Below are 27,658 nucleotides of genomic sequence, written 5' to 3'. Positions count from 1 at the left end.
CCTCCTCCTCTCCCTTCCCCTCCCCTGTCCTCCTCCCCCTTCTCCTCCCCGCTCCCTCTCACCTCTCTTCCCCTGCCCTTCCTTTTCCTTTCTTCCCTTCATTTCTTTCTTCTGTCTTTTTTGAGGCAGAGTCTTGTTCTGTCACCTAAGCTGGAGTATAGTGGTACAGATAGTGATTCTTGTATCTCAGCCTCTCAAGTAGCTGGGATTGCAGGTGCACACCACTATGCCAGGTTAGTTTTTGTATTTTTAGTAGAGTTGGGGTTTCACTATGTTGGCCAGGCTGGTCTCAAATCCTGGTCTCAAGTGACCCTCCCACCTTGGCCTCCAAAAGTATAGGCATGAGCCAGTGTGCCTGACTGACCCAACAAAGGTTTCTTATCTAGAACATACAAACATCTACCAATCAATAAGAAATAAAAAGATAGCACTACCAAAAAAATGGGCAGAAGTTTTAAATGTGCACTTGACAAAAGAAGATATACAAATAGCCAGTAAACTCATTAAAAGCCCTTATCCTCATAGGCATCGTGGCAGTGTGATTTAAAAGCGTAAACCCAGTTCACATCCACCAGGATGATTAAAATGAAATAACTTGTGTAGTTTCTTTTTTGCCTGTATTTGTCTGATCCATTTGGAGTTTAGAAATGGATCCAATTTTATCTGTTTGTCAGACTATTTTATTTTACCTTATGTCTTCTATTTCAACAATCATTACTTGCTAATTTCATTGAACTTCATTACCATATTCTAAACAATTCACTTTTATTTGTTTTATTATTTATTCCTTTTTCTTGAGTCCAGTCAGTCTCTTTCCCCTCAATACCTTTACTTGCCTTTCCATTTGAACAATTTGTCTGTGAATAGAATTCTAGTCTCATAAATTTTTCCACTAGGTGCAGAGAAATAGGGTAAGTACATCATAATGCATTTCTCTGAACTTCCTGTATTGCTGAACATAAATGACAAACTCATGACTGTCACCTATAATTCCCACAAAGGTTATTTACACTTTCTAGTAGCCACATTAAATGAGTGAAAAGTAACAGATGAAACTGACTTTAGTGATATAGTTTATTTAACTTACCAAAAATATTATCATTTAAACATGTAATCAATAGAGCAATTATTAAATGTTTTCTATTATTTTTATTGTGCCAAGTCTTCAGAATTCAGTGTCTACATGAGACTTACTGCACATCTTAATTCACAGCCACAGTTCCATTGCTGAGTAAACACATTTGACTAGTGGCTACCACGTTGGACAGTGCAGCCCAGAATGGTCTACCCTCCATCACTTCTTTGACATAATTTTTACCATCCCTCTCTCGCATTTCCCTTCAGCCACACATTGGCCTCCTTGCTAATCCTTAAATATACCAAGCATGTTCCTGTGGCACGGCCCATGTTCCCACTCTTTCCTCTTTCTGGAACGTCCTCCCTAGGATCTGCCCATGGCGTATTACTCACCCTCTGTGGTCTCTGATCAAACATCATGTAATGAAGGAGCTATCCTGATAGCCTATATAGAACACCACCACCCTGACATATTTCATGATTATCATTGAAATTGATTATTGATTAATCATTCATCTCTTCTACCAGGCTACAAGATCCATGAAGGCAGGGAGCTTGTCCTCGGTGGTTCCAGCTATATTCTTCATGTTTAGAAATGTGTTTCATGTAATGGATATTTGTTTATTATTTTGCACACCAGCCCTGTTGAATAGGTTCTGTAATTCTACAACCATAGTTGGGTACATGAGCCTCTGAGAGTCAGTAAAGTGAGAGATGGGTGACTTACCTAAGGCCACACAGCTTGTGGGTTGCAGTCAGGGCTTATTCCAAAATCTCAGGTTTTTACCAGGGCATTGGAAGCTTTCCTCAGTGTGGAGTCTGGGCCTGACTGCTCTCTGCGCGTGATCCTAAATGCCTGTGTGACTCAGCCTTCCTCCTGTTCTTGTTGCTCTGTACTTCACCTGTTCTTTAAAGGAGTCTTCTTTTGCCTGCAGTGAACTGTGGGTTCTAGCAGGCTTTTCATATAGTGGGTTCCATTTGGTTCATGTCATCAAAAAATTCCTCATCAATCTACTCTGTTGCCTATACCATATGGTTCTTAAATGCAGCAGCCGGCCCTTTGGCTTATTTTAATAAACCACTGGCATTCAGTGGGCTTTTGGAAACTGTGGAGCATAAAGGCTAAAACAATACATTTCCCTTGGCCTTGGAGAGTCATGATTCTCACCCATGACATTCAGTCTCCTGCAGATAGACAGGCTGAGTTCACTGTCCTCTAGACTGTGTGCAGCACTGCACATCTAGGTGTGCACGTTTGTGTATGTGGCTTTTTTTTATATTTTCTTTCTAATTCTGATATTTTTCAACAACCTCAAGAGTGACTACACAGTGACTACACTTAATTTCCCCACCTTATGTTCTCCCTAAGTTGCTCAGGATATATTGATTCTAATCCAGTCTCTTACCTCTGCTAATAACAGAAACAGCTGTACATTGAAGTTTCGTTCATACATCCCAGGGATAGATCAAAAAAGTGCTTTTTGCATGTCATCATATTTAATTCTCATAATAAGATTTTCCTATTGCCCCCTACAAGCTTTGCATGTGAGAACAAACAACACGCAGTTTCAGAAACATGATCCATACCTGTAAGATGTAATGCCATCAGTCTTCAGGAAACAACTTTCCCTAGTGCATAGCCTGGGGGGACCCACCTCTCATTTATCCATTAAACGTGAAAATCCTTTGTGCACCTCTTGGGTGCAAAATGCTGTCTTAAGCAATTTTTTGCAACTTATAAAAGTAACAGATTCAATAGAGTTTTCAAATATAGCCCTGGTCCTGACTACAAGTTTTTTTGTTGTTGATTGTTTGTGTGTTTGAGCTGATGTGCTCCTCTGGGTGGGGACTCATCATAGGAAATTTTCTATCTTCACAGAAAATTGATTGGGAGGTTATATGCATTTCAAAAGGATTCTTTATTTTATGGAAGTATTCTCAATAACAGCTCTTAAATAACAGGTTTTCCCTTGATCATTTAAAATATGAAGAAATTGAAAGTTTTTATGCCACATTTTCCAGAAATATGATTAATTTTGAAACTAGTTTACACATGTAACAATTTACCATAAAGAAAAGAGCTGATCTCAGCTGGCCTCTGTCTATCCAGTAGTTTAGAGTCAAAAATATCATGCCTAGCATCTGCAGGTTTTGGTGAATATCAAGATGGATTTTCCCAGGAGGCCAGCATTGACCTCAGTCTCAGTTTGGTCGATATTTATCTCTTAGATCAATAAGTCTTGATGGTAGCTCAAACAAAAGTCGATAGTCACCTGTTGACTCACACAAAGTTAGTGGATAATTTAGAAAATAACTTGGAGACATCTTATTTTAGGGGGCCTGGTATCAGTTTAGGTGTATAATTCTGTAATGGTTCTATGTTGCCGTAATCTCTACAACACAACGCTTCCTGCTGGGGTCCTAGGCCACAGAGCTCCCTAGCCCCTCTGTCTAGAAGCCAATCTCGCACCCCCACTGACTCATTGACAAGAAGTGGGAAGGCTGGTGGGGAGAACCTCCATTTATCGGGTGCCTGTTGTGTGCCACCTGTCGCATTAGGTGATTTGTAGACTCTGGATGAAAAGCACTTACCTTTTTGTCTGCAATCCCCAAGGCATTAACAAGTGGGACTGTTTTCTTAGGTTTCCAAGACAGCATTGCATTTTGAAAGAAGAGTGTACACTAGACATTAACAGTAGTGAGAAGTTTTTAAAAAATGATAGGACAAAAGAAGAAAAAGATGAGGTCGGGTGCCTTGGCTCATGCCTGTAATTCCAGAACTTTGGGAGGCCAAGGAAGGCAGATCACCTGAGGTCAGGAGTTTGAGACTAGCCTGGTCAATGTGGTGAAGTCTCGTCTCTACAAAAATGACAAAAAAAAAAATTAGCTGGGCATGGTGGCATGTGCCTGTAATCCCAGCTACTCAGGAGGCTGAGGCAGGAGAATCCCTTGAACCGAGGAGATGGAGGTTGCAGTGAGCCAAGATCGCATCACTGCACTTCAGCCTTGGCAACAGAGACTCCTTTTCAAAAAAAAAAAGAAGAAAGTGAGAAAGGCATTTTAGACATTTTAAAATCAAGGTATCAAAACTGCTTTTCCTTTTTTTCTAAACAAAACAACCAAAGTCAACAACCTGCTTTCAAAGTTCTTCTAATCAGATAATGAGGCCACGTGGATCACACAGGCTCTTTCTATCTGACAGTGTGGCCAGTTTGTCTAATAAACGTTTATAGTTCCCATATATCAGTGCTCCTTCATCCCCTTGGGAGTGAGGGAGTGCTTTCACGAAATTCCAGGTACTCCGAAGCAGATGCACCTGTGGTTTCCCTTTAAATTGGGGCATTGGCCCAATCATTCTTTGAAGCATCCTGGGGCCCTAGGAGCTAAACGCCCTGCATCAAAGCTTTGGAAGTCGTGGAGCTGAGTCACAACACACTTCCAGGAAAAGCTGTCATTGCTTCCTTGTTTCAGAAGACAAGGAGAAAGCCAGAAGTGCATTTGATTTATTTTTATTGCTTTCAGTCAGTTATTGATTCAGAGGCTGAGTAGGGGAAAGAAGGAACCTTTTCTGTGATGTGGAAGCAAAACCTCAGTTAAAGGAAAAACAGCTGCAGGACACAGGACTGTTACCTGAGTGGGGGAGGAGGGCAATCAGCATCCCAACATTAACTGAGAGTGGCAAGTGCCAGCCTTGGAGTCGAATGCACTTGGATAGGCTCTTCCACGCCTCATCACCAACCATGCCCTCCTCTACACCTCACCTGCAAGTTCCCCCTCTCCATCATTAAGCCCTAGGGTAGCGGAGGTGGTCAGGCCACCCCTGTTCTCTAGGGAGAAAATGATCTCTTTGAGCCAGAGACAAAAGGCATAGAAAACCAGGAGCACCACAGGCTTAATCACTGCACGATTCCCAGGGGAGCGCTTGCATCCTGTCTCCCCACTCTGATCCATCCTCTGCATGGCTGCCGGGGGATTTTTCTAAAACACAGCTTCATTCGTGTCATTTCCCTGTGTAAATGGCTCCCTCTCGTCCCCAGGATGAGGTGGCTTCCTGTGAGTGGCAGGTGGCCCTTGTCATAATCTGCCTGTGCTCCCTCAGTCCACCCCACCTGGGACCCTCATCCTGCTGAGACCCCAAGTGGTCTAGGTCCTCTGTCCTCACCTACACCTGCCTCATTCTCCCACAGAGCTGCTGCTCAGCTCCAAGATGTGGCTCACTCACCACCTTCTTTTTGAGGCCTCCTCCCCTCTGGCCCCCACTTCTGAATCTAGGTTAGTCCAGACATCCGAGTGAGTTGTACCTTTTTGCCTGAGTGATCTACTCGTAGACAGCTCTTGGGACACTTTTTAGTTCCTCTGTTGTGGTTGCTCCCTCGTGGTCTACCTGCCTTTGTACTTGCAGGTAGTCCTGAGAGGCCTGGGCCCCCTGCCGGCTGACGGCTTTTGGCCCTGGCTGTCTCTCCTCCCCAGGTGGTCAGGCTGCCTCCCCCTCCTCCACTGCCCTAGAGTCTTGGCTTCTCAGGCGTTTTCCTTGAACACGTTCACAGGCGCAGCAGCCATCTCTGCAGCCCTTGGGGTCCTCAAGCCAATTCCAGACTAACCCTTCTGACTGTTGACCAGACACTCCCCTTGAGGGCCCATGGGCACCTCAAATCCACCACGGCTTACACTGAGCCTATGGCCTGTCCCACACCTCAATGTGCATAGGATATCCCGTCTTAGCCCATGGCATTCCTATCCAGAAGCTAAATCGTGGTAAAACACACATAACAGCAAATGTACCATCTTCGTCAAGTCTACGGTTCAGTTATGTTAAACACATTCCCAATGTGGTGTGGTCAATCTCCAACACTCTTTTCATCTTGCAAAACTGAAACTCTGTACTCAAGAAACACCCCCCAACCCTACTCACTCAGCCCCTGCTTTCCACCATTCTACTTTCTGTCTCTGAATTTGACTGCTTTAGCAACCTCATAGAAGTGGAATCACATAGTATTTGTCTTTTTTGTGACTGTCTTATTTTGCTTGGCATAATGTACTTATTCATCCACATTGTGTGTGTGAGAATTTTCATTCATCTTAAGGTCTAATAATATTCTATTGTGTGTATATACCACATTTTTTGTAGCCATTTATCCCTTGATGGACAGTGGAGTTGCTTCCATCTTTTGGCTGTTGTGACTAATGCTGCAATGACCATGGTGTACAAATACCTGTTTGAGCTCTTGCTTTTGATTCTTTTGGTTATATACCCAGAAGGGGGGTTGCTGGATCAGATGGTAATGGTAGTTTTCGTTTTTTGAGAAACTGCCATGCTGTTTTCCAAAACAGCTGCACCATTTTACATTCCTACAAACAGTCCATGGGGTTTTAATTTCTTCATGTCCTTACCAATGCTTGTTAGTTTCTTTTTGTTCTTTTTTTTTTTCTTTGATAGTAGCTATCCTAATGGGTATGAGGTGGTATCTCATTGTGGTTTTGATTTGCATTTCCCTAATGAGTGATCTTTTTATGTTCTTGTTGGCCATTTGTCTGTCTTTGGAGAAATGGCTATTCAAATCCATTGCCCATTAAAAAAAATCAGGTTGTTTGATTTTGTTGTTGTTGTTGAATTGTAGAGTTATTATATATCGTGAATTTTAATTCCACATCAATTACATGATTTGCCAAAATTCTCACCTGTTCTGTAGTGACTTTTCATTCTGTTAATTGTGTCCCTTGATTCCCAGAAGCTTTACATTTTCATCGGAACTGGTTTTCTACCCCTAATGATGTCCTCAGCAGGGAACCTGGAATCACCAGAGTGCGCCTTTGACCAAAATATATGGAATGAATGACGAATAATGTTTGCGTGGGAAGATCTGTGGTTGGAGCTTAGTCTGAGTTCTCCCTGCTCCAAGTGTGGGCCAGGAGGCCAGGCACCACCTGGGAGCTTTTTGAAAAAGCAGAATCTCCAGCCCTGACTCAGATCTGCTGAAGTGGAACCTGCAATTAACAAGGTCCCAGATGAATATGATAAACAGTATAGTTTGAGAAGCATGGCTCTGAATAACTTTTCAAACTAAGTAGCCACCTCTGGTAAGGTCAACACTGTCAGGATCCAGAGTCGCTGCCACCCTCCTCCAGAGAAGTCAGCCCCCTGGGGAGAAAGGGGTTGTCTTATTTGTCAACAAAAAGAAAACTAAATATGAGAATTCTAAAAGTGTTTGTGACTCCCCCTAATTCCTGCAAACTTTTCCAGAACAGCTCATCCGTATGTCAGCCAGGTGTATGAGGCCTTGCCCCGTGATCTCCTGGAGTAGCACTTGGCCAGGTGACCAAGACTTGCCTGTGATTCCCTCAAGCTCACAGTCCACAGTAAGCCTCCCTCTTGTCACAGAAACCCGAAGATTAAAGTGCTCAAAATGGACAGAAAGGAAGTAGTTCATTCATCCTAGTTCAGAGGGACCCTGCTGTAGGAACCTGCCTCTCCACAGCGCTGTTGAAAACCACGTGGCCAGCCCAGGACTGAGACGCCCTGCCCTGTTTCACATCTGCCGGGTGTTGGGAAGAAGTTTCTTCCCCAGCCCCAGTTTTCACTATTGAGAATGTGCTGCCAGGGACGAAAAAGAATTTGTCTCTGATCAGTAGCAGAAAAGGGCTTTGAAGCACATTAGAAAGCAGTGATAGAATTCTGAGAGGATTTTAATAATAACCCAAATCCAAGCAAAATTATTTCCAGAGGACACACATTTCAGGTTTCTTGAAGGATGTTTATAATAAGCCAGAGAATTTCTCTTGTTGTCGTTAATGTGCTAGAACTGGTTTCAGTTAAATTTTACATGAAAAGGATATATTAACCTGCATAAAATATGTTCATAATCTAGATTTAAAATTAAAAAGAAGAAAAAAAGCCACAACCACATGTACAATATATTGCCCCAAGTAAAGGCCTTGGGAAAAAAATACAAACTTTGCTTGTACCATGGTAGTACCATTTTTGCAGAGATAAAAATTCTATGCTCCCCTCGGTACACATGCACAACCCATTATTGTCTCCGGGAGTTATGTATGTCGGCTGGAGGGAAGAACGGATGTGAAGCTTCAGAAGGGATGGGCGTGCAGAACACAGAAGTCATTTGCTTTCATGGATTCCTCCAGTCTAGAGAGAGCAGGTGTCTCTGCCTTCAGTAAGCCGGATGTGATCAAGATCATACTTCGCCCACGGTGGAAGTGAGAATATCCTGTATCGGGAAGTCTGTTAGCCTTGACACAGGGTTGTTTTTTCCCTGCACGCCATGCAGTTAGCGCCAAGGCACCTCTACTACTTGCCCCTGCCAACACTTGCCTGGCAAGAACCAGGTCATGTGCTTCTCATCTGTGTCAGAGACCAATAGAAATTCACTGTGGCTCCAATTTTGTTGAAGAAGGGCTAAGTGACACAGTTACTTTCAAGGTCTTTTTTTTTTTTTTTGAGACAGGGTCTTGCTCTGTTGCCCAGGCTGGAGTGGTGGCAATCATAGCTTACTGCAGCCTCAAATTCCTGGGCTCAACTGATCCTCCTGCCTCAGCCTCCCCAGTAGCTGGGACCACAGGAATATGCCACCGTACCTAGCTTTTTTTTTTTTTTGGTAGAGCTGGGGTCTCACTATGTGCCCCCGCTGGTCTCAAACTCCTGGCCTCAAGTGATCTTCTCACCTTGGTCTCCCAAAGTGATAGGATTACAGGTGTGAGCCACTGCACCTGGCCTTAAGAAATGTTTTGAGACTGGGTAGCTCCTTGAGCTCTCATTAGGACCCCCTTTTGGGAGACAAAGGGAATCCTACTGCAGATTTGTTACCAACAGAGTTGGCCCCACTTTGTTCTAGTAGGGTAGTAGCTTTGTGCTTTGAGAAGGAAGGTGACTTTGGAATTGGCCCCCTCAGGACCATGTGTTTCTCCTACTTAATGCATCATTGATTCATTCACATTGCTTTTCCAGTCTTCTACTTATTCATTCCCCAATAATTGTTGAGCGCTGATAGGCAGGGGCAAAATGTGAGAGAGGCAGGAGCATGAGCCTGGGAGCCACCTGAGCAAGGTGAACAGGTGCAGGGAGATGCACTGGGCTGGAGGGTCACCTAGGCAGGAGGCAGGTCTGCACATCCAACAGGCCAGCCCATGGGTGGTCTTTTTTGGTTGTACAGCCCACCCTGCTCCCAGGCGTCATGGTGGGGCTCCACTCTGGGGCAGGCTGTCCCCATGTGCCTGTAGGGACTGTCCCTCCCTGCAGAGCGGTAGCTTGTTTTCCATCTCAGCGTGGCTGATTTGCTGCCATTATTGGGCACTTCATTTCTGTGATCATTGCACTGCTGGGAAATACTTTAAAAACTTTTTCTCTGCGTTTTATTTTTGAAATCTCATGAAACAATATTTCTACTCATATTTTTTTAAGCCTATTTCATTTAAAACTTCAGTTTTGAGCACAGAGTACTTCTGAGTTATTAAAAGACTTTTTCAATTTCACATGGAGAATACTGGAAATGAAGTGCCATTTTGGAAAGAAAGAAAAACATCATCAACATATCTGTAACATCAAGCTAGGCACCCAAAATATCAGGAAGAAAATCTCTATGTGAAATTCTGACTTCACAACAAACTGATGGTGCATTTAAGGGGATCTTTTTACCTAGCCTGAATCAGTTCTAATTTATTATTATAAATTCTTAAAATTAAATTTATGAATTTCCAACAAGCACATGTGATCACTGAAAGACAATAAGACACAGCCTCGAAAATTTACCATGAGAGCATTCATAGAAAGATGAAGAATACAAATTATGAATTCTGTCATATGTGCCTATTGCCCACATTGCATGCAACATGAATTTAACAAACGAGCAGGCATGCCTACTGCTATTTTATATTCGGTTTTAATGCTTGGTTTGTGCCCTGTACATCATGTCTATGACCTAACACTACTGTGATGGTGATGTTGGTAGTGATGATGGTACTGATGATGGTGATGGTGATGCTGATGGTGATAGTAATGGTGACGATGGTGATGACTTCTGGTAATGATAATGGTAATAATGATGATGGTAGTGATGGTGGTAATGTGATGATGGTGGTGATTATGGTGACGGTAATGGTGATGACCGTGGTGATGGTGATGATAATGGTTACAATGGTGATGACAGTGATAGTAAGTAATAATGTAATATTGATGATGATAGTGATGATGGTGTTGGTAATAATGGTGATAATTATGATGACAATGATTATGATGGTGATGATGATGGTGTTGATCATGGTGGTGATGATGATAGTGGTGATGGTGAAGAGGATGGTGATGGTGATGGTGGTGGTAATGATGATTATAATGGTAATGCGCACCCTTCCATGGCCCTTCCCACATGCAGGCACTGTTACAGTGCTTACCAGGAGAAGCACCACTTTAACTTTGGACAACTCTTCTTGTCTCCATTTCACAGATGAGTTAGAGGAAGCACAGGAAGGTAAATACTAATACAAGATCCCCCACTAGGATGTGGCAGAGCTGCTCCAACCAGGCCCTTGGCCCCAGATCTTATTCTTCCCCACTACACTCTGAACTCTGATGCCTTTTGTCAAAAGCACTCAGTAAAGTCTGAGTTTATGGGTTTTCAGGGTGTTTTGTCTTGACCTCATTGGACAGTGGTAGAGAAGTAGGCTGACAATTCAGAATCTCCATTTGTTAAAATAGAAAGTGAAATTATTCCTCGAAATGGTCTCTGTCAGGAGTTTGGCTTATATTCTTCTAAATTTTTTTTTGTATATACAAGTGTAGATCCATATTTATATTCCCAATGTGTATATATGCAGTCCACCCACAGTTAATGTAGGTCATGGCTACAGATTATGACAAATCCATTTCTGTGTGCCAAGTTCCCTAAAAATGGTAATAACTCTTTACACCATGTTCACAGGTTGAATTGTTTTCTCATTAACAATATCTCAGGCACATCTTTCTCCATCAGTATGTATAGATCTACTTCATTCTTTAATGACTGCAAAGTCTTAGAGTATCATCATTTCTTTAACCAGTCTCCATCTCTTGACCATTTAGGTTGTTCTAATTTTTCTCTCTTAGAATGGATGCTTTGGTAAATATCCTTTCACATATAACTTTAAGTATTTTTGTAGGAGAGATTTTTAGAAGTCGGATTATGATGTGAAAGTATAGCCTCATTTTAAATTTTGCTGGAGTCTACCCAATTAGCTTCTGAAAGTATTTTCCTATTTTATTCTCCCCCCACCAAAAAAAATGAGAGTGACCACTTTCTCACACCCTCCACCATGTAAGATATCCTCTCTCTCTCTCTTTATTGATCAATCATCTACCTATATTTTAAACTAGTAAGTTAAAAGCCATGTGGAGATTTTAGATGACTCTAAGTATTCTACTTCTTGATAGAGTGTTGTCAGGGAACCCCTTCATTGGCAAGAGGAGGGTCCCTGTCTACATTCCTGGGGCCAGGTAGATCAGGGTGGGGGTGCTAAAAGGCATATAAGACTGGTTTTCTGTCATTTTGTCTTTTTCATTCATTCATTCAAAAATGGCTGCCTGAGTCAGATGTCTTTCTAGGAGCTGACGTTGCAGCCAGCAGCATCCTCGAGCCTCTCCATCCACTGGATGGGGCAGATAAATTGGCACCTTGAAATTAGCTGTGGTAGGGGTATTCACACATGAAAATCAGAAAATACTGCTCACATCAGAGCTTTCTTTGCTGGCAAGCCTCTTGTCAACATTTATCCACATGGCTCTGGATGCAGCAGTGAATAAGCTGGATGGAGTCACCACCTTCAGGGAGCCCATCGATGTGGTCAGAGGCTGGCTCTACACCAGCCCTGCTGCTTATTAGCTGCTGGCTGCATGCTTGCCACTTCTTCACCTTCGTCTCTGCACACATTGAATGAGGACGATAATAAATGTACCTTCCACATAGACTAGTTGTTGTACTAAGTACATATTAGGTACTATTGTCACATTCTTTCATGGAGGAAGACAGGTTACCAAATGGATGACACCTTACAATACCAAGGAGTGATACGTGCTCTGAGGGCATTAGGACAGGGCAAGGGGAGCCAGGGGTGGGGGCTGCATTCGATGGGGAGGACATCACAGTTGAACAGAGGCCTGAGGATGAAGGAGCGAGGCACATGGCTCTGTGGGGAGAACATCTCAGGCTGGGCTGAGAATACAGCCAGGGCAAAGGTCCTGAAGTAGTCCCTGAATGAGCGGTGCCATCCAGGGTGTGTCCAGGAAACACACAGAGACCCATACGGCTGGAGCCCTGGTCAGCAGGAAGGACATGTGGAGCAAGCCAAGGTCAGAGGAAGGCACGGGACGAGGTCATGAAGGATTAGGACCCTTATCCATCCTGACATCCTGATAAGAACTCTGGATTCAAATGTGTTGAGAAAACACTGGAGAACTGTGCTGGGCAGTGAGTGGCATGGTTTGACTTCTTATTTAGAATGATTATCTTTCCTACTTAAAAAAATAAGATGTGTTTGGCCCTGGCCTGAGACACAGTGGCATCATTAGCATTTAGCACGTAATACTTTCCAAAATGTCTCAAAGTGTCTTCTTCTTCCTACCTCAAAATATTTCAAAGCAACTGACTGTTTAAACAATACCTGTTCATCATCTATAATACAAATAGTAGCAATAGTAATAATCAAACACTTGTATAGCATTTACTATATGTCTACCAGGTATTTTTCCAAGTATGTTACATATTTTAATGCATTTAATCCTTAAAGATGGCATTTGATCAGAATATTGAGTGTTCAAGTTTGCAGATTCTCAGCATGAACATCTCTGTTGAACTAGATAACCAAAGCCTCCCTTTTTTCTAAGCAAAAGCATCCTCTTAAATAGTACTGCCAGCAACAGTGCTTTGGAAGGCAGCTGGGAATTCAAACATCTGTGGTCCACAGGGAGAGGAAATGAATGAGCATGTTAGACCATGGAGTGGTTGCTGTGAGACTATGAAAGCTCCAGGTATTAGGACCCTTCCCAAGAGCACTGTCTAGAATCATATTTTAGCTTTCAAAACATATGTTGGTGAAATTTACAGGAATCTATCTGTCTGATAACGTGTAGAATCTTGAACCAATAATATTTGGCCTTAGACATTTCTATGCCAGACTTAGCAGGTTCCCAAGGGGGGTCACCTCTGCCTGTCTTCAGAGCAGTTAGGTGGTGACTTTCTGTCATGTCAGATCCGTTCCGAGGATGTACTTTGCTGAACGTCCTGTGTACTCTTTGGACTCAAGGGCCTGAGGCGAATTTGCTCTGCTCATAATTTCTGAGTGAGTTCATCTAACCCAAAGTGTCTGCAGACCTAGAGAGGACTTGCACGTCTTCATATGCATCCAAGACTTCTCTCCTGAGCTCCAGACCTTTTCCAGTCCTCCTGCTGTCCTAGAGCACGCTGGGTGACTGGCTCTTAGTCACTGGGTAACCATGCAGAGGTAGAATGGAGGGGGAATCTGGGCAAATATAATCTCAAGGCTCATTCGTATCTGCAGCTGCAGAGTAGTTGGGGCGTTTGGTGCCTCCGAGAGTGCCTAGGCCCTGCATGTCTCTGGACCCCGGGTCAAGGCATACCTGTTAACAGTCACAGCCGAACTGCGGATTTGGGAGTGCAAGTGGATTCCAGCCCTCACCTCAGAGTGAAGATCGACTATGAGTTATGCTGCTAGAGCCAGAGGTCCCAGTGGACCAGTGGCCTCCACTCCAGGGAGATGGCGATAGTAGACCTGATGATGGTTCTAATGGTTACCTCTGAAAATCCTCCTGGACATCTCCAGTTCTACCCCGTTGGACGCTCAGCCTCATATTTTTACCTGTCCAGCAGACGGCTCTGCCCAGGGGTCTGCTGCCACCCCACACACAGCCTGGCCCAAGCAGAGCCTGCAGCCTTATGGCCTATGTCCCATGCCAGTCAGAGATACACTGGGAACCTGGGAGTGAGGCTGTGGGGAAGGGTGCAGAGACCCCTGGAGGTGTTCCAGTGAGATTCTTTCCTTCCCCTCCATCACCCTCTCCCACCAGGGACAGCTCCATGTGTCTATCTTTGGGAAGTCTTAGGTTCTGTGGCCTCAAGGCCTCTGTTTCTTCACACCAAGCCAGGGCTCCTGCTTCTGATGAGGAGGGGGCCAGCTCCCTTCTCCCACAACTTCCCCTTTAGCTGGAACTCACACTGCCTGCTGAGTGGTATGGGGCTGTTTCAAAACCCCAAACAATTCATGCCTAGGGATTTTCACTATTTTCCCTGTTGGCCTCCCAGGCTTACTTGTTGGGAAGGGACTGCTGTCTGCCTGTCTGCTTACCTGGATGCAAGGCATTCACGTCAGAGCACAGACACTGCCTCTGACTGTGCACTTGCAATGCCTGGGACTGCCCATGAGCGTCTGGGAAGGACTGACTGGCTCTGAATCCAGACAGCACCTGTAATCCAGACTTCATAATCACTGGCCCCGCCTCACAGGGCTGGCATGAGGATGGAGCAAGATGGTGAAAATTAGTAAGCATTTTCTGACTTCTGTTCTCAGAAGGACGGACTCTCATCCACCACACTCTGCTACCTCCCAAAGCCACTTCTGGATTGTGTCCTTTGTCTTACATAGGCATTTTTTTTTTTGCTTCTTTATTTTTATTTAAAGTATACATCATAGAACTCTATATTCTCTATTCATAATATGTTTAAATAAATTTGCCAATCAGCACCCATGGTACTTGAGATGAAGTCAAGTTCATATCCAAGGCATGTTGATGATCATAGGACTGATAGTGTTCACAACATACTTGTCTTTCCTGAGTTGGGTCCTATGGAGACCCATTGAGGACCCTCTGTCAAATCGAGCTTTCCAAATGCATAGCCTCAAGCTCCTTGGTGGCCACAGTTATATGTGCAGTGGCTGTTGTTAGGGGAGAGTTTGTTTTACCAGTTGCTCTGTTGAATAAAAAATGAGCACTTATCTTGCAGGGAGAAGAGGAAGTCTGCCCCCGATAATCTGTAATTCTCTCATGAGTAAATGGATTCCTGATAGTGCAGCTCTGTGGAGCTGCAGTCACATTTTTAAACTCTACGGTGACGTTAGCATAAACATTCCATGTCCCAGTTATTGATCTGTTGCTGTGATAATGGTATTACCCAATTGAACTTTTGACATTGAGGGAACTTGCAGAGGCTGCAATTGCATTTTTCTTTTATTTCTGTGACTTAATTCAAGTTGCATATCTAACTGTGAACTCTATGACAAAGTGTTGTTTTGCAGGAGACTGCATAAGATAATGCTAAACCTCTTTCTCGCTCTTAGCAAGAATTTTAACTTTCAGCTTGAATCATGGAACACACCTACAAAGTGAAATACTCAGAAACTACCCATTAAGAGCTTAAAGTATGTTATATTCCAGAAAGGTGCACAACCTCAGAATTTCTTGGGGTTAACTTTTCTCGCATTAGCCAAATCAAATAGTTCTTTCCCCATGGACATACTTTCCATGATCATCACCCTCAAACTGGGGAGAAGAGGGCTTGTATCAGAGGTTGGAGATTCAGCGCAGAGGCTATGCCTGCTGTTAACAGTACCTCACCCTTGGCAGAACAGGAGGCTAGACAGGCCATTGCAAGCTCTGAAACTTGCAGACTCACTATGTGATGCCTAGAGTCCATTGTAAGCCTGGTCTGTGTGATCATCCTTTCCTAATGCTTCTGAGAAGAAGCTGTGCTTTGTGAGAATTTAATCTGGCTCAGCAGCCATCCAGGAGCACTTGAGTTCAAGTCCAGGACTGGAAAGTTTCTTAAGCATAAAGAAAAGGTAATTACTGTGCCACTAACACCTAGTACAATGTCTTAAAGAAAAAAAAATGCTGACAAGGATGTGGAGCAGTTGGAAAGTCCCATGATTTGCAGGTGCGAGGGCAAAATGGTCCACCTTGGACAAATAGGCAGTTTCTTACAAACTTAAACATAACTCGCCAGATGGCCTAGCAAACCCACTCCTGGGTATTTACTTTAGAGGCATGAAAACATCACACAAAAGCCTATATGTGACTATTTGTAACAACTCTATAACCACTAAAAACTTGGAACAATCCACAAGTCGTCCACCAGGTGAGTGGATGGCTAGCTGCAACATGTGGAATACTCTTCACCAACAGAAAGGCGCAGACAATTGTTGCTTGCAACAATTGGGATAAATCTTCAGGCAATTATGCTCAGTAAAAAAATCCAGTCCTGGAAGGTTTACACTGTATGATTCGTTGTACTTGACTTTGTCTAAGAGACAAAACCACAGTAGCAGAAAACAGATCTGTGGGTTTCCAGGGGTCAGGGCTGGAGGGAAGGTGGGACTGCAGAGGGGTGGCGTGCAGGGGTGATGGAGCTGACTGTGGCAGTGGTTACAGACAAATTATACCTGCATTACAATTCTTAGACCTGGACACCTAAAAAATCCATTTTACCTCATGTCATTTAAAACAAATAAAATTTGAGAAACCTCCCTTATGTCACTGAAGGCACAACAGGAGGCATGAATAGACCTGTAATCCTAGGGCTGAGTCTGTGGACACATGTTGGTGAACATGCCTGCAGCATGGGGGGCCTGACACACATTTGAGATCATAGCTCAGAAGTGTGCATGCCTAGAACATTCTTACATGTTACTCGTATAAATGAATGAATTCATCATCATCATCAGTTTGTTGTAAAATGCCTTCCATACAAAAATGCCCTTTTGTATGATGGGCAGGAGTTTTATGCTGAGGGGATCAGCTTAAACAGAAACCTGTACTCACCTTCCCTGTTAGAGAAGTTTCAGGGAGGAGCCTGGAAGGGGAACTGAGCGGGTCATGTGGTTTTTTTCCATCCATAGCATAACCCTTGGTACTTTCAGCAGTCACAGGATGTGCAAAGTTAAGAAACACTTTCCCTCAGGGTTTTATAGCCTGCAGCATTCATTGCTAGAGAACCTCTAATATTCAAATGAGAGGTCAGAAACATCCTTGAGGCAGATAGCAGCGGGTTCCTCTGCTGTGAGGGAGTAAATCTTCTGGCCCAGCCCTGCCCCTGTCAACACCCACAAACTGAGCCCCACCATGCTCTCCCACCATGGGCTGTGCCCTCTTTTTCCACATGGAGGGCAGCAGGCAGCAGGCTGCCACCAAGGCTGAGCATAACCCAGAGATGAAAGGCCACCATCTCCCACCACCTGGTCACTTCTGCTTAGTCCTGGGAGTGTGGATTCCCAAAGCCTTGGTTTATTTTATGTATTTCACTTTATGTTGAAACAGATTGATTTTTATTTGTGTTTCAGGACAAGATATCTGGGCATAGGCCAGAGCCATTGCCCATCTATATGGCACCTTTAGGTAGGTTACAAAAAGCCACCCATCTTAATAGACAAATTATAGAAGAGCTCCCCCTCATGGTGAGAACAGCTCTGCCCCCACAGAACATCTTGGGAGAGCTGAGCATGGGGTGAATTTCAACCCTCAGTCACTTAAACCTGGAGACCCAGGGTTCACTGTGGCACAGACACTAGGCTCCTTGGTCTGTTTTCTCTACCACCTTGAGCAGGTTGGCCTTGGTTTTCATTCGTGTTGCCTCTCTGTTTTAAGATCTAGTTTGTTTTTCCCTGGAAGAAGTGAGGTCAGGGAAGTCCAAGCACGTAGATGTAGTATGATCGCTTCCCTGGGCAAGGAGCCCTTTCCTGTAGGATTTTTCTATCTTCTACTCACTATGTCAAAACCTCAGCCCAGTCTTTTCCTGAGGTGGGGCTGCTTCTGTGTGCCATTTTGTTTCTGTTTACATCCCCAGCATGAAACGTGGCAATAAAAGAAAAATGGCTTCAGAGAGGGCTACAGAATGGCAGGTGGCACACAGGGTTTGGGGGCAGAAACGACCTGACTTGTTACAACTGACTCTCAGCACTCACAGCCTCTGTGTGCTCAGCTGAGTGCAGGATCTGTCCTGGCCCCGGGTTCAGTTCCAAGGACAGCAATGTCCTGCAGCTGGCCTATGTGCAGGTCACCTGGCAGCCAGGTCCATTGCTCAGATGGTGGCCTCCCTCCCCTGCTGGAGCCAGGTGCTCTTTATACTAGTCAGGATGGCAGTATCTGAGTCCCCATTGCCTCCTTTCCAGAAAGCTAGAGGAAGGCATGGGCTGCCAGCAGCCCAGCTAGATTTGTTGCAACCCAGGGTCAAGGCCAAGGCCTGGCTATGGAGGGCCAGGCAGCTGCGGATGCGAGGTATGTGTGGGGCAGGGTACTATGTGAGGAAGTCACATAGAGCCTCTCTCCTACAGCCTTGTTCCTTACTGAACCAGGGGTAAATGCATCAGACCTTTGTCCCCTGCCTTGCCTTGGATGTAGCAGGGAGTGTGCTCTGCTGCTGACATAAATGTCTTAATCTCCCAGATCCTCCCGCCCCATCAGGTAGTTGTAGTTCATCTTCTCTCCCCTTCAGGAAGGCTATTTACTCTTCTTCCATTCTCTTCTGTCCTCACCTTGACTAATGTATTCGTTTGCTAGAGTGGCCATAACAAAATACCACAGTCACACAGTCAGGGCGGCTTAAACAATAGACTTCATTCTCTCACACTTGTGGAAGCTGGAAGTCTGAGCTCAAGGTGCTGGCAGGGTTGGTTTCTCCTGAGCCCTCTCTGCTTGGCTTACAGATGCCACTTTCTCCGTGTCTTCACGTGGTCTTCCCTCTGTGTATGTCCTCATCTTCTTAGAAGGATAGCAGTCAAACTGGATTAGGGCTCACCCTAATGACTTCGTTTTAACTTAATTACCTTTTAAAAAATCCCCATCTCCAAATAGAGTCACATTCTGAGGTCTTGGGTGTTAGGGCTTCAACACAGGAAATCTGGGGAATGTAATTCAGTCCATAACAACTAATTTCCTAGAATCTGTTCCTTACCTGTCAAAAGATACCCAGGACTACTTAGTTCACAAAGATCTTGTAAACTTATGAAGCATTCAGAACGTGCACATATGCATGCTATTTCAGCTGACCCTAGAGAGGAGGCGATGCCATTGAAACACTGATTTGTTCAGCACACATGTGTTTAGCACCTTTTATGGGGCAGCTGCTGGGCCAGAACGTTACATAGATCTCATTTCAGTCCTCATAATGTCCAACAAGGAAGGGATCATCATTATGTCTGAGCTCCGGTGATGGAACTGGCCTAAGGTCACACAGCTGACCTTTGAACTTAGATCCAAATTCCTTCTGCACCCACGAACTGCAGTCACCCCCAGAACGATGGCCTCAGCCACTCTCCTCGCCTCTTTTCTGTGAACACTTTCACTGAACCGAGAGTTAGAAGAATTTCCCTTTATTGCAGCCTTCCTCTGATGCATCAATACGTGCCTGTATCTGACTCTTCATCCCCTCTTGCTCGTAGAATCCCCCTCCAGACTTACTTGTGGGTTCTCCCTGGCTGGTAGTTTTCTCTCTGGTGGGTGGTTTTCTAATACTAAAAGTGAGACTAAGGGTTCATGAAACAAGGGGCTTGAGGCACACAAGATACCAAGCTGCTGAATACAACAAGTCCTAGGCCTTTATCTGAGGAACAGAAAGAGAATCTGGCCAGGAGTCTCTGCAGGTTAGGTGAAAGGGAATATAAAGTAAAACCAAACAGCCCTGGGAAAGAGGAAATGGCCAAGTTGCTTCTCACATATTTAGAAAGTTCTGGGGCTCTTTCTAAAGGACTCTGCCAGGACTTCCTAGCAGCAGTTGGTTAACTCTTGCTGCCTGTTTTCCAGTGAACACAACATCTGGACATAAATGTAAAGCTTGCAATGGAATTTACAGTCGTAAGAGTGTTTGTGAATAGACAGTTCAACACTCTGGAAGCTTCCGTCCTAAGCTCCACAATTTGTACTAGCACTCCACAACACTTCGTACTTCCTGCATCCCCCAGAATAGGGTGGGAGTTTTAAGAGAGTCATTTTGAGGCCCAGTGGCTATCAGGAAATTAACAGAAGTGCTTCCTCATTCATTTTTAGGGACGCTGGGAGTGATTCCCTAGCTTAAATCCAGGTTGGGTTTGTCTACTAAAGATAACAGTAAAGTTGTATAATCTGAAATAAACGTGGGGCTTTGCAACAGCCTCCTCATGAGGGTGTGCCCCATTGCAACCACGTGCTTTAACCACTGCTTTCTGCTCCTGGCTCCTGGCTCTATAGTTTACCTCGTCTTACTGATGTGCCCCAAATCTTCTCTAAGCTACTCCTTAGATGCACCTAAATCTACCACTGAAACATCAGTAAAGAAATGTAGTTTGGTAAAAACCAATGAAGAATATATATTTACCCCTTTCATTGGCCATTAGGAATTTATTTCCAGTTAAACAAGCTGGGAAATGTAATTAGGCACATGGCTGATGGTGATAGTCAAGTATGCATGCCAGAAAAACAATAGGTTCTTTAAAGATGCCAAGGACTGATATTATGCATCTTATCTTGGAAACTATACACTTCACAGTTCTGAGCCTCCTGTGAGGTGCCTCATATCTTCAATCAAATTATTATATTCCAGAAATATGCATAAGGGAAATGATTCTACACATTTTATGGTGGGTTGTTGCTTGTAGCAGTAATTGAAGTACCTTTTCCACTTATGAAAGTACTAATTTTATTTGTTTTTATTGCTTTTCTAGATGCAATTATTTATTTAGTGTGCTTTGGCTTTATTAAATTATATTTACTATAGGAACATCATAAAAATGTATGAAAACAACACATCAGCCAAGCTAGCCTGGTGACCTGTATTGAGAGAGCTAGTGTTATTTTTCATATCCAAACATAATGGAATAACTTAAGAATAAACAGATAATCTACACTAGAAAACAATGCAATTTCAAGGTAATGTAATAAAACACCTGGACAATATGATTTCATAAATCTTGGTGCTAAAATTTACATGAGTTGGGTTTTGTGTGCTTATTTGAGGACACATGACATTTCTAAATGGAATCATTATAATGGGAAATGTAATTAAACCAAAAAGCAAGAATGTAAACAGGGTTTTTGTTGCTTGCAAGATATGGATGACTAGGAAGCAATGTAAAGACTTTTGGTGTCAAAAGGCAAGCAGAAGGCTCTCGTCCCTATAAATGATCTTAACTTTGAAATTGAAAAATTGCTAGACAATTTGTCTAGGTCACTTGGCAGTCACCTCCAGCAGAGGTGCTGGCTTAAGGAAGTCTTTGTAATTCTTTTTGTCTGTTACTTCCTGTGCCTTTTAGGGTGCATCACCTCAAAAGAAAAGAAGTGTTTTGTTTTCGGCATTCTTTTTAAGAAACTCCAATTGAATGCAGATGGTTTACTTGTTTGCAATGGAAACCAGATAACCAGGAAAGAGGCATACACACTTTGAAAAAAAAAAAGGAAATCAAACAACACCAAACCAAAGCCGAAAACAGAAAAACCCTAAGTCTAACATCCTAGATTATAAAGAGCAGGGCTGCTTAAATGAAAGGACTGCGTGGCTATACATTCATGACCAATTTTTATTTTTCTAATTATGGATTAAAATTGATTAATTCATTGTTTAAATATGTGTGCCTACTGCAAAATCCAAATGGTAACAACAAACATACACAGTAAAGGCTGGGTCTCCCTGCAGATGCTCAGGTTACGTCCCTAGAAAGGGCCATGGTTGATGTGCTCTCCGTTTTCTGAATGAGTGCCAAGAGTTCCCAGGATTTTCTGAGTATGTAAAATATGTACCCGCCTATTTACTTACATACATGCATACATGCATATCTACATGGGATATGATAGTGAAATATGCAGTACACATATAGCTTCCTTCTTCATTATTAAAGACTGTACCTTATATTGCATCATACGAATACCCCCATCTCCTACGGATACCTATTTAAGTGTTTACAGTTGTTTGCTTGTACCAAGAAAGGCTCCCACTCGTAGAATAAGAGAGACCTGTATGTTTTGTCAACCTTTTGTTTTTAATGTTTGGCAACTTGAAAGACAAACAAATGATGTCTAAGCGTGACTTTAAGTCTTGGTTTTCTGATAATGAGGGGGTGAGTATCATTTCATCTGTGTCTGAGATGCTTGCATTTTTCCTTCCCATGAACTGCTGGTCTGTCTGTTGTCCTTTGCTGAATTTGCTAGTGGGACCCTGGTTATTATCTTTGTTGAACTGCAAAGCCCTTTAATATGAGCAGTAAATATTTTCCTCATTTTTTTTCAGTTGTCCTTTGATTTTATTTGGAGACTATTTTGCCATATGTAGCATGAAAATGTACACATCTTTTTTCCATTAATCCTAGGTTTTGTGTCATATGTCAAAATAACTTCCATATTTGAAGACTTATTTTTTTAAAAACCCTCCATCTGTTTTCTAGTAGTTTGATAGGCTTACTTTCCACATTAAAATTTTTAATTCATTTGGAATTAACCTGAGGTTAATGATATAAGGATGGATTTTCTTTTTTCTCAAATGGCTGTCCAAGTATCCCAACAGCATTTATTGAAAAATAATGTTTGGGTTTAATTTTTAATATCACTAGATTTGGATAGCCAATTATTCTTTATTTTAATAATGTTTCTTAATCACATTAAGAAAATATATGTCTACACCTACTTCATTCAAAAATTGTTTTAAACAAAAGTGTGTTTTTAATTTTATTAAGTACCTTTCTGGCATCTATAATCATATGCTTTTCTCTTTTGATCTATTACTATATGAATTATATTAATAGACTTTTTCATATCAAACCATTTTTGCATTTCTGGAAAAAATCAACTTGAATATGATTATCTTTTAATGTACTTAATTATCTCTGAGTAAATTTAACTGAAAATTTGTATTAATAAATGATACTGCCCTTCCTTCTTTCCTTCCTTCTTTGATGGTACAGTCAGATTTCCTAGAGTTAACGTTTATAATTTCTATTTTTCTGGAACATTATGCATTTTATCCTGTATTTAAAAAGATTTTTCAATATATTCAGCAAACTAGTCTTCTTAAAAATTTTTTAAATTTCCTTCATTTAGTTTATGCCTGTCTTATTTTTTTTATTTTATTCACTTATGCTTTTTCCCTTTTTATCTTGATTATTTTTCAGTTTATCTGTTCTACTGGTGATTTGTACAGTCTGGGTTTATTTCTATGAGGTTCTTCCTTCTGCTTTTCTTTATTTTGTTCCTCTTTTTCTAACTCCTTGTGTTGGAGGCTTGACCCACTTAATTCATGTTGTTTAGCATAAATATTTCAGGCTATGGTTTTCTCTTAGCACTGCTTCAAACATAGGCTTTAGGTTCTGGCAAGGAATATTTTCCTTAGCATTATTTTCAAGATATTTTGAAATTTTAGTTTTATACCAAGCCATTTACAAAAATTTCTGGGTGGTGGTATTCTACTTTTGTTACTAATTTCTAGGATTCTTTTGTTTCTGTCTCCACCTTATATTACTCTTTTGATCAGAGACTGTTAGTTACATTATTTTTACTCTTCAGCAGTCAAGTTTTCTTTTAGCCTTGTGTTGAGTCATTTTTGTGAGTGTTTCATGTCAACTTGAAAGCAAATCACAGGATCTTGCTGCAGAACATAGTGCTCTATAGAAGATAGTGAGCTCTATCTTATTAATTATGTTAATTATTTATGTAGCCCCTTAAATTTCTTGTCCTCTTATTCCTCTTTGAATCCCAAAATGCTATGAACATGCATACTTGATGAATGAATGTGTGATGTAGAACTCCTGTGGTCAGCTAGAATTGTGTTGTCTTCTTTTTCTCTTATAGCCAAAGATTGCTGAGGAAAACTTAACGTATGCTGAGCTGGAGCTGATCAAACCCCACCAGGCTGCCAAAGGCGCCCCCACCAGCACTGTCTACGCTCAGATCCTCTTCGAGGAGAACAAACTGTAGCACCGCATCCTCCTCTGAGGTTCTGTTTAATACCTGCCGCCCAGTTATTTATGAAGCCTTGGAGACAAAGCCCTTATTTCTGTATTTTCACTTGTGCCTTCTGAGTGGTGGGGAGCCCCTTTTCAGTGGCATTCTGGGTGACTTCGAATAGGTACAAGACTGCTCTCCCACAAAGAATAGGGGCCACAGCCCTTGGACAGATCTCCCAGGACAAGATGTGCCTGGGCTGGAGCCCTGAGCATAAGGACTATGATTCTGAGACCAGCCAAGGAGATTTTCTGCTGAGCCAAACCCCTTCCCATTTTCCCCCTCTTTCCCCAGGTTTTCTTTAAAATTATTTTTAAATCTTAATTTTACTCTCTACTCTTCCTGTATCCATGATACAAGCTCATAGTATATAGCTAGAGGAAATGCCATTATGGACCCAACTGTAAGATGGCTCAGATGTTGGTTTTCCAAGGATCAGATGGCATTGCAATTTGCTGATCATTTCAATCAGCAAACTGCTGATTGCCAGCACCGCCCGAGATGGCATCTCTTGTTTTAAATAGATGCACTGACCGTGGGGATTCAGGCCAGAGGGACAGACTGATTAGAAGTGTAAGGTCTGTCTCTGAATGCCATGGTGCCCACCTGAGACCCTGAGGCCACAGGACAAGAAGAACACCATTCTAGAGGGCTTCCATCCCTTCCGCAGGCTGGACCTGTATTGACAGGGAAACATACTCTCTAAGAAGTGCTTACTCACCCTTTTCCAAAGGAGCAGAGATGTTGGCCATCGTAGACGCAGTGGAGCACGTGGGCCTCTTCACTGTGTGCCAAGCTCAGCCACCTCTGAGTCAGCACCCACTCCTGTGAGAGGGCATCTGCTGCCAGGTGCCCTCAGGGTAGGAGAGTGGGAGGTACACGCCGAGCTGGAAAGTGTGTTCTGAAGACCCTCCTCTTGCCAAGTGCCTTGCCCATCACAACCTTGTGTGTGAATTCTAATGGGTTTGAATGGGGGTCGGGGGCGCATGGGGAAGTTGCTCTGTGGACCTGTAGGACACAGGAATCTCGGACTGGCTGGCGGGGCATCCATTCTGGAAGCACCATCCCGTCAACTGCATTGCTGAGGACATTTCCTGATGTGTGAGTGCACTCTGGGTGGCCATTTACTGCACACTATAGAAATTGTTTGACTATGTAGTGGACCATGTACATATGATAAATTATCTATTTTAAACACAGCTGGGGTATGAGTTGTGCCCTCTATATAGCCGTGTGATCTTGGCTGACTTTCTTATCCCCTAATGGCCTCAGACTCCATGTTTGTGTAAAGATGACTTAACCTCCCATAGAATTCTTGAGAGTAAAATGGGATAATGAATCTTGCCAGGTTCTAGAAACTGTAAATTGCTACACAAATGCTCTGTGTTGACATTCATGCTAAAGCCAGTCTGCATTTTCAAAATGAAAATTTCCTCACTATTTAAGGCTTTCATTGCAATAACTTTAAAAAGCAAATATTTGTTCACCAACTTAGCCCTATGGTAATGTTTCCAAAGACTCATGAGAGCTTATGGTTTATTGGAAAGGGTCCAAATTGGAAGCAGATATTGATTTTCTGGGAGCATACTCGTCTGCCTTTACAAAGTGGAAATTCACCCTCTCTGAATGATACCTGTGTCTCATTCCTCCCTCTCTGCTAGATCTCAAAGTCAGCAAATAAACCATGCAGCTTTTGAGGAAGAAAGACCCATTTGGAAGAACTCACTAGAACTTTCTGAGCATCTCTTTAGGAGGGGAGGATATATGGTTAGCACATCATTTATGTCATAATTATCACAGGGATTTTTAGTTTTATCTTGACAGTGTTTTGACAGATGTATAGTGTTTTGAGGGCAGAGGGTGATCTCCTTATTTGCCCAAAGAGCCTTATGGGTTAGTGGGGCCCTGGGGTTGCCAAATGGAAAGGAGAGGGGGCACATGAAAAGGAGATGGTGGGGAGAGGGCAACAGGCCAGGGAGTAATATCTTCCCAGACCCCTTAGGTCTCTGCAGAACGGAAATGAACTCCAGTCACCCCCAAACCCAACCACTTAAATCCAAGGAGAGCCTAGGGTTATCATACAGGGGCATTCTACCAAGAAGAACGCATGTTGTTAAGAGCTGGTAGCTCCCAGTTAGAGTCTAACCAGTCACTGTTATATTATAGATTGAGTCCAGCGTCTTTTTCCCAAACTGTGGTCATCACTGCATGAATCCACACTAAGTTGTATGAATGGGGAGCTGCAGATTATCCCCTCCTACTGAAAACACTGTCCAGGGGAATCATGGAAGCTATGGACAGCATCCAGGCAGAGCTTGTCCCACTGTTATCTCCAGAAGCAAACGTCCAAGCTGTGCTCAGAACTGGAAGCAACGGATGACTTGTATCTGGTGCTTGTTTGAGATGATACATTGACATTATTGCCATAGTAAGCTTTAAAAAATGTGAGCACTCATTCATTCTTTATCCACGGTCCATTAATCATGCATTGTCATTTCCAAAGATAAGGGGAAACATATCATATATCGGTGAAATAGAAATTAGGGAAAGGTCATCAATCTGTTTTTAGTATAAGGCATCAATGATAGAAATTATATATGAGTAATTTTCAAAATGGACCATTGCTTATATGTTTAAATGAAGCTAAAACAAGTGTGAACCTGTTGCTCAGAGTGCATTGTCTTCCTTCAGGCAGAGAGAGCAGATGCTATCAGATTTGGTGGTGAGTTTTAGGCCTTGGCATGGTTGGCATGGAGTCATCACAGGAAGCCGGGAGGTGTGAAGGGGCATCCACTTAGGTGACACTGTCTTGCCAAGCCAAAGCCCCGAGGCCTGTGCTGAAGCAGCTGTAGTGGAGGAGAGGCCTGGAATTCCTTAAGGTCCCCTCTTTATAAATGCACCACCACTGTTAGCTCATGGGGAAAATAAGGAAAAGCCAGGCCCTCCCACCTCCGAACTCTTGTGAGAGTGAAAACAACATGGGACACTTAGAAAATACATTTTAATGTGGGATAATGTGGGCTGGCCCACACAGCAATAAGCCCAAAGTTCCTCTCACTTTGGAGATTATTCATGGCCCTGCTCATCACAGCCTCTGATATGCATGACTGTAACCTAGGCTGAGCCAAGAATGGAGCTCATGCCAGAAATGGTCCCAAGCATGCACGTGACCATCTGGAATCATCAGAATCCTGAGGAGAAAGAAACCATCTTTGCCTTGGGCAGTGAAGCTGGAGTGACAGAAATCATATCTGTTCCCATATCTCCTGCCTAGCAGAGAAGCCTTGGAAGGCAACAGAGACACTGAGCAGGAAGCAAGGAACAGACTGTCCTGGAAGGGTAGGACTCCAGCCTGAGTCCCTAACATCCCCGGACTCTTCTCTTCCGTAAACTCTCTAATTACCCCACTGTTTAAATCCTGGTTTTGGTCTAGCTAGTCAGGTGGCAACATAAAGAATCTGAATAGTGTGTAGTGCTCCCCTCCCTTTGTCCATGTGCTCTCATCGTTCAACACCCGCCCATGAGTGAGAACATGCGGTGTTTGATCTTCTGCTCCTCTGTCAGTTTGCTGAGAATGATGGTTTCCAGGTTCATCCATGTCCCCACAAAGGACCCAAACTCATCGTTTTTGAT

General features: G+C 43.1%; 1 protein-coding gene across 2 annotated transcripts in view; it reads left to right on the top strand.

The window, feature by feature from the left end:
• VSTM4 (V-set and transmembrane domain containing 4) overlaps nt 1–27,658 on the top strand; it is a 91,590-nt gene that overhangs the window by 62,245 nt on the left and 1,687 nt on the right. The window contains exon 8 of one of the 2 annotated variants that reach the window (XM_017504675.2): nt 23,873–27,490. In XM_017504675.2, the coding sequence (XP_017360164.1) occupies nt 23,873–23,998 (126 nt within the window). In that variant the 3' untranslated portion in view covers nt 23,999–27,490. Of the gene's footprint in view, nt 1–6,806; nt 8,507–23,872; nt 27,491–27,658 lie in introns of those variants that run through there. The other variant, XM_037729961.1, reaches the window with a different exon arrangement.

The sequence above is a fragment of the Cebus imitator genome, unplaced genomic scaffold, assembly GCF_001604975.1.
Source record: "Cebus imitator isolate Cc_AM_T3 unplaced genomic scaffold, Cebus_imitator-1.0 Scaffold326, whole genome shotgun sequence".
Taxonomy (NCBI): Eukaryota; Metazoa; Chordata; class Mammalia; order Primates; family Cebidae; genus Cebus; species Cebus imitator.
Note: the sequence above shows the minus strand (reverse complement) of the source record. Positions and strands in the feature narration are given on the sequence as shown.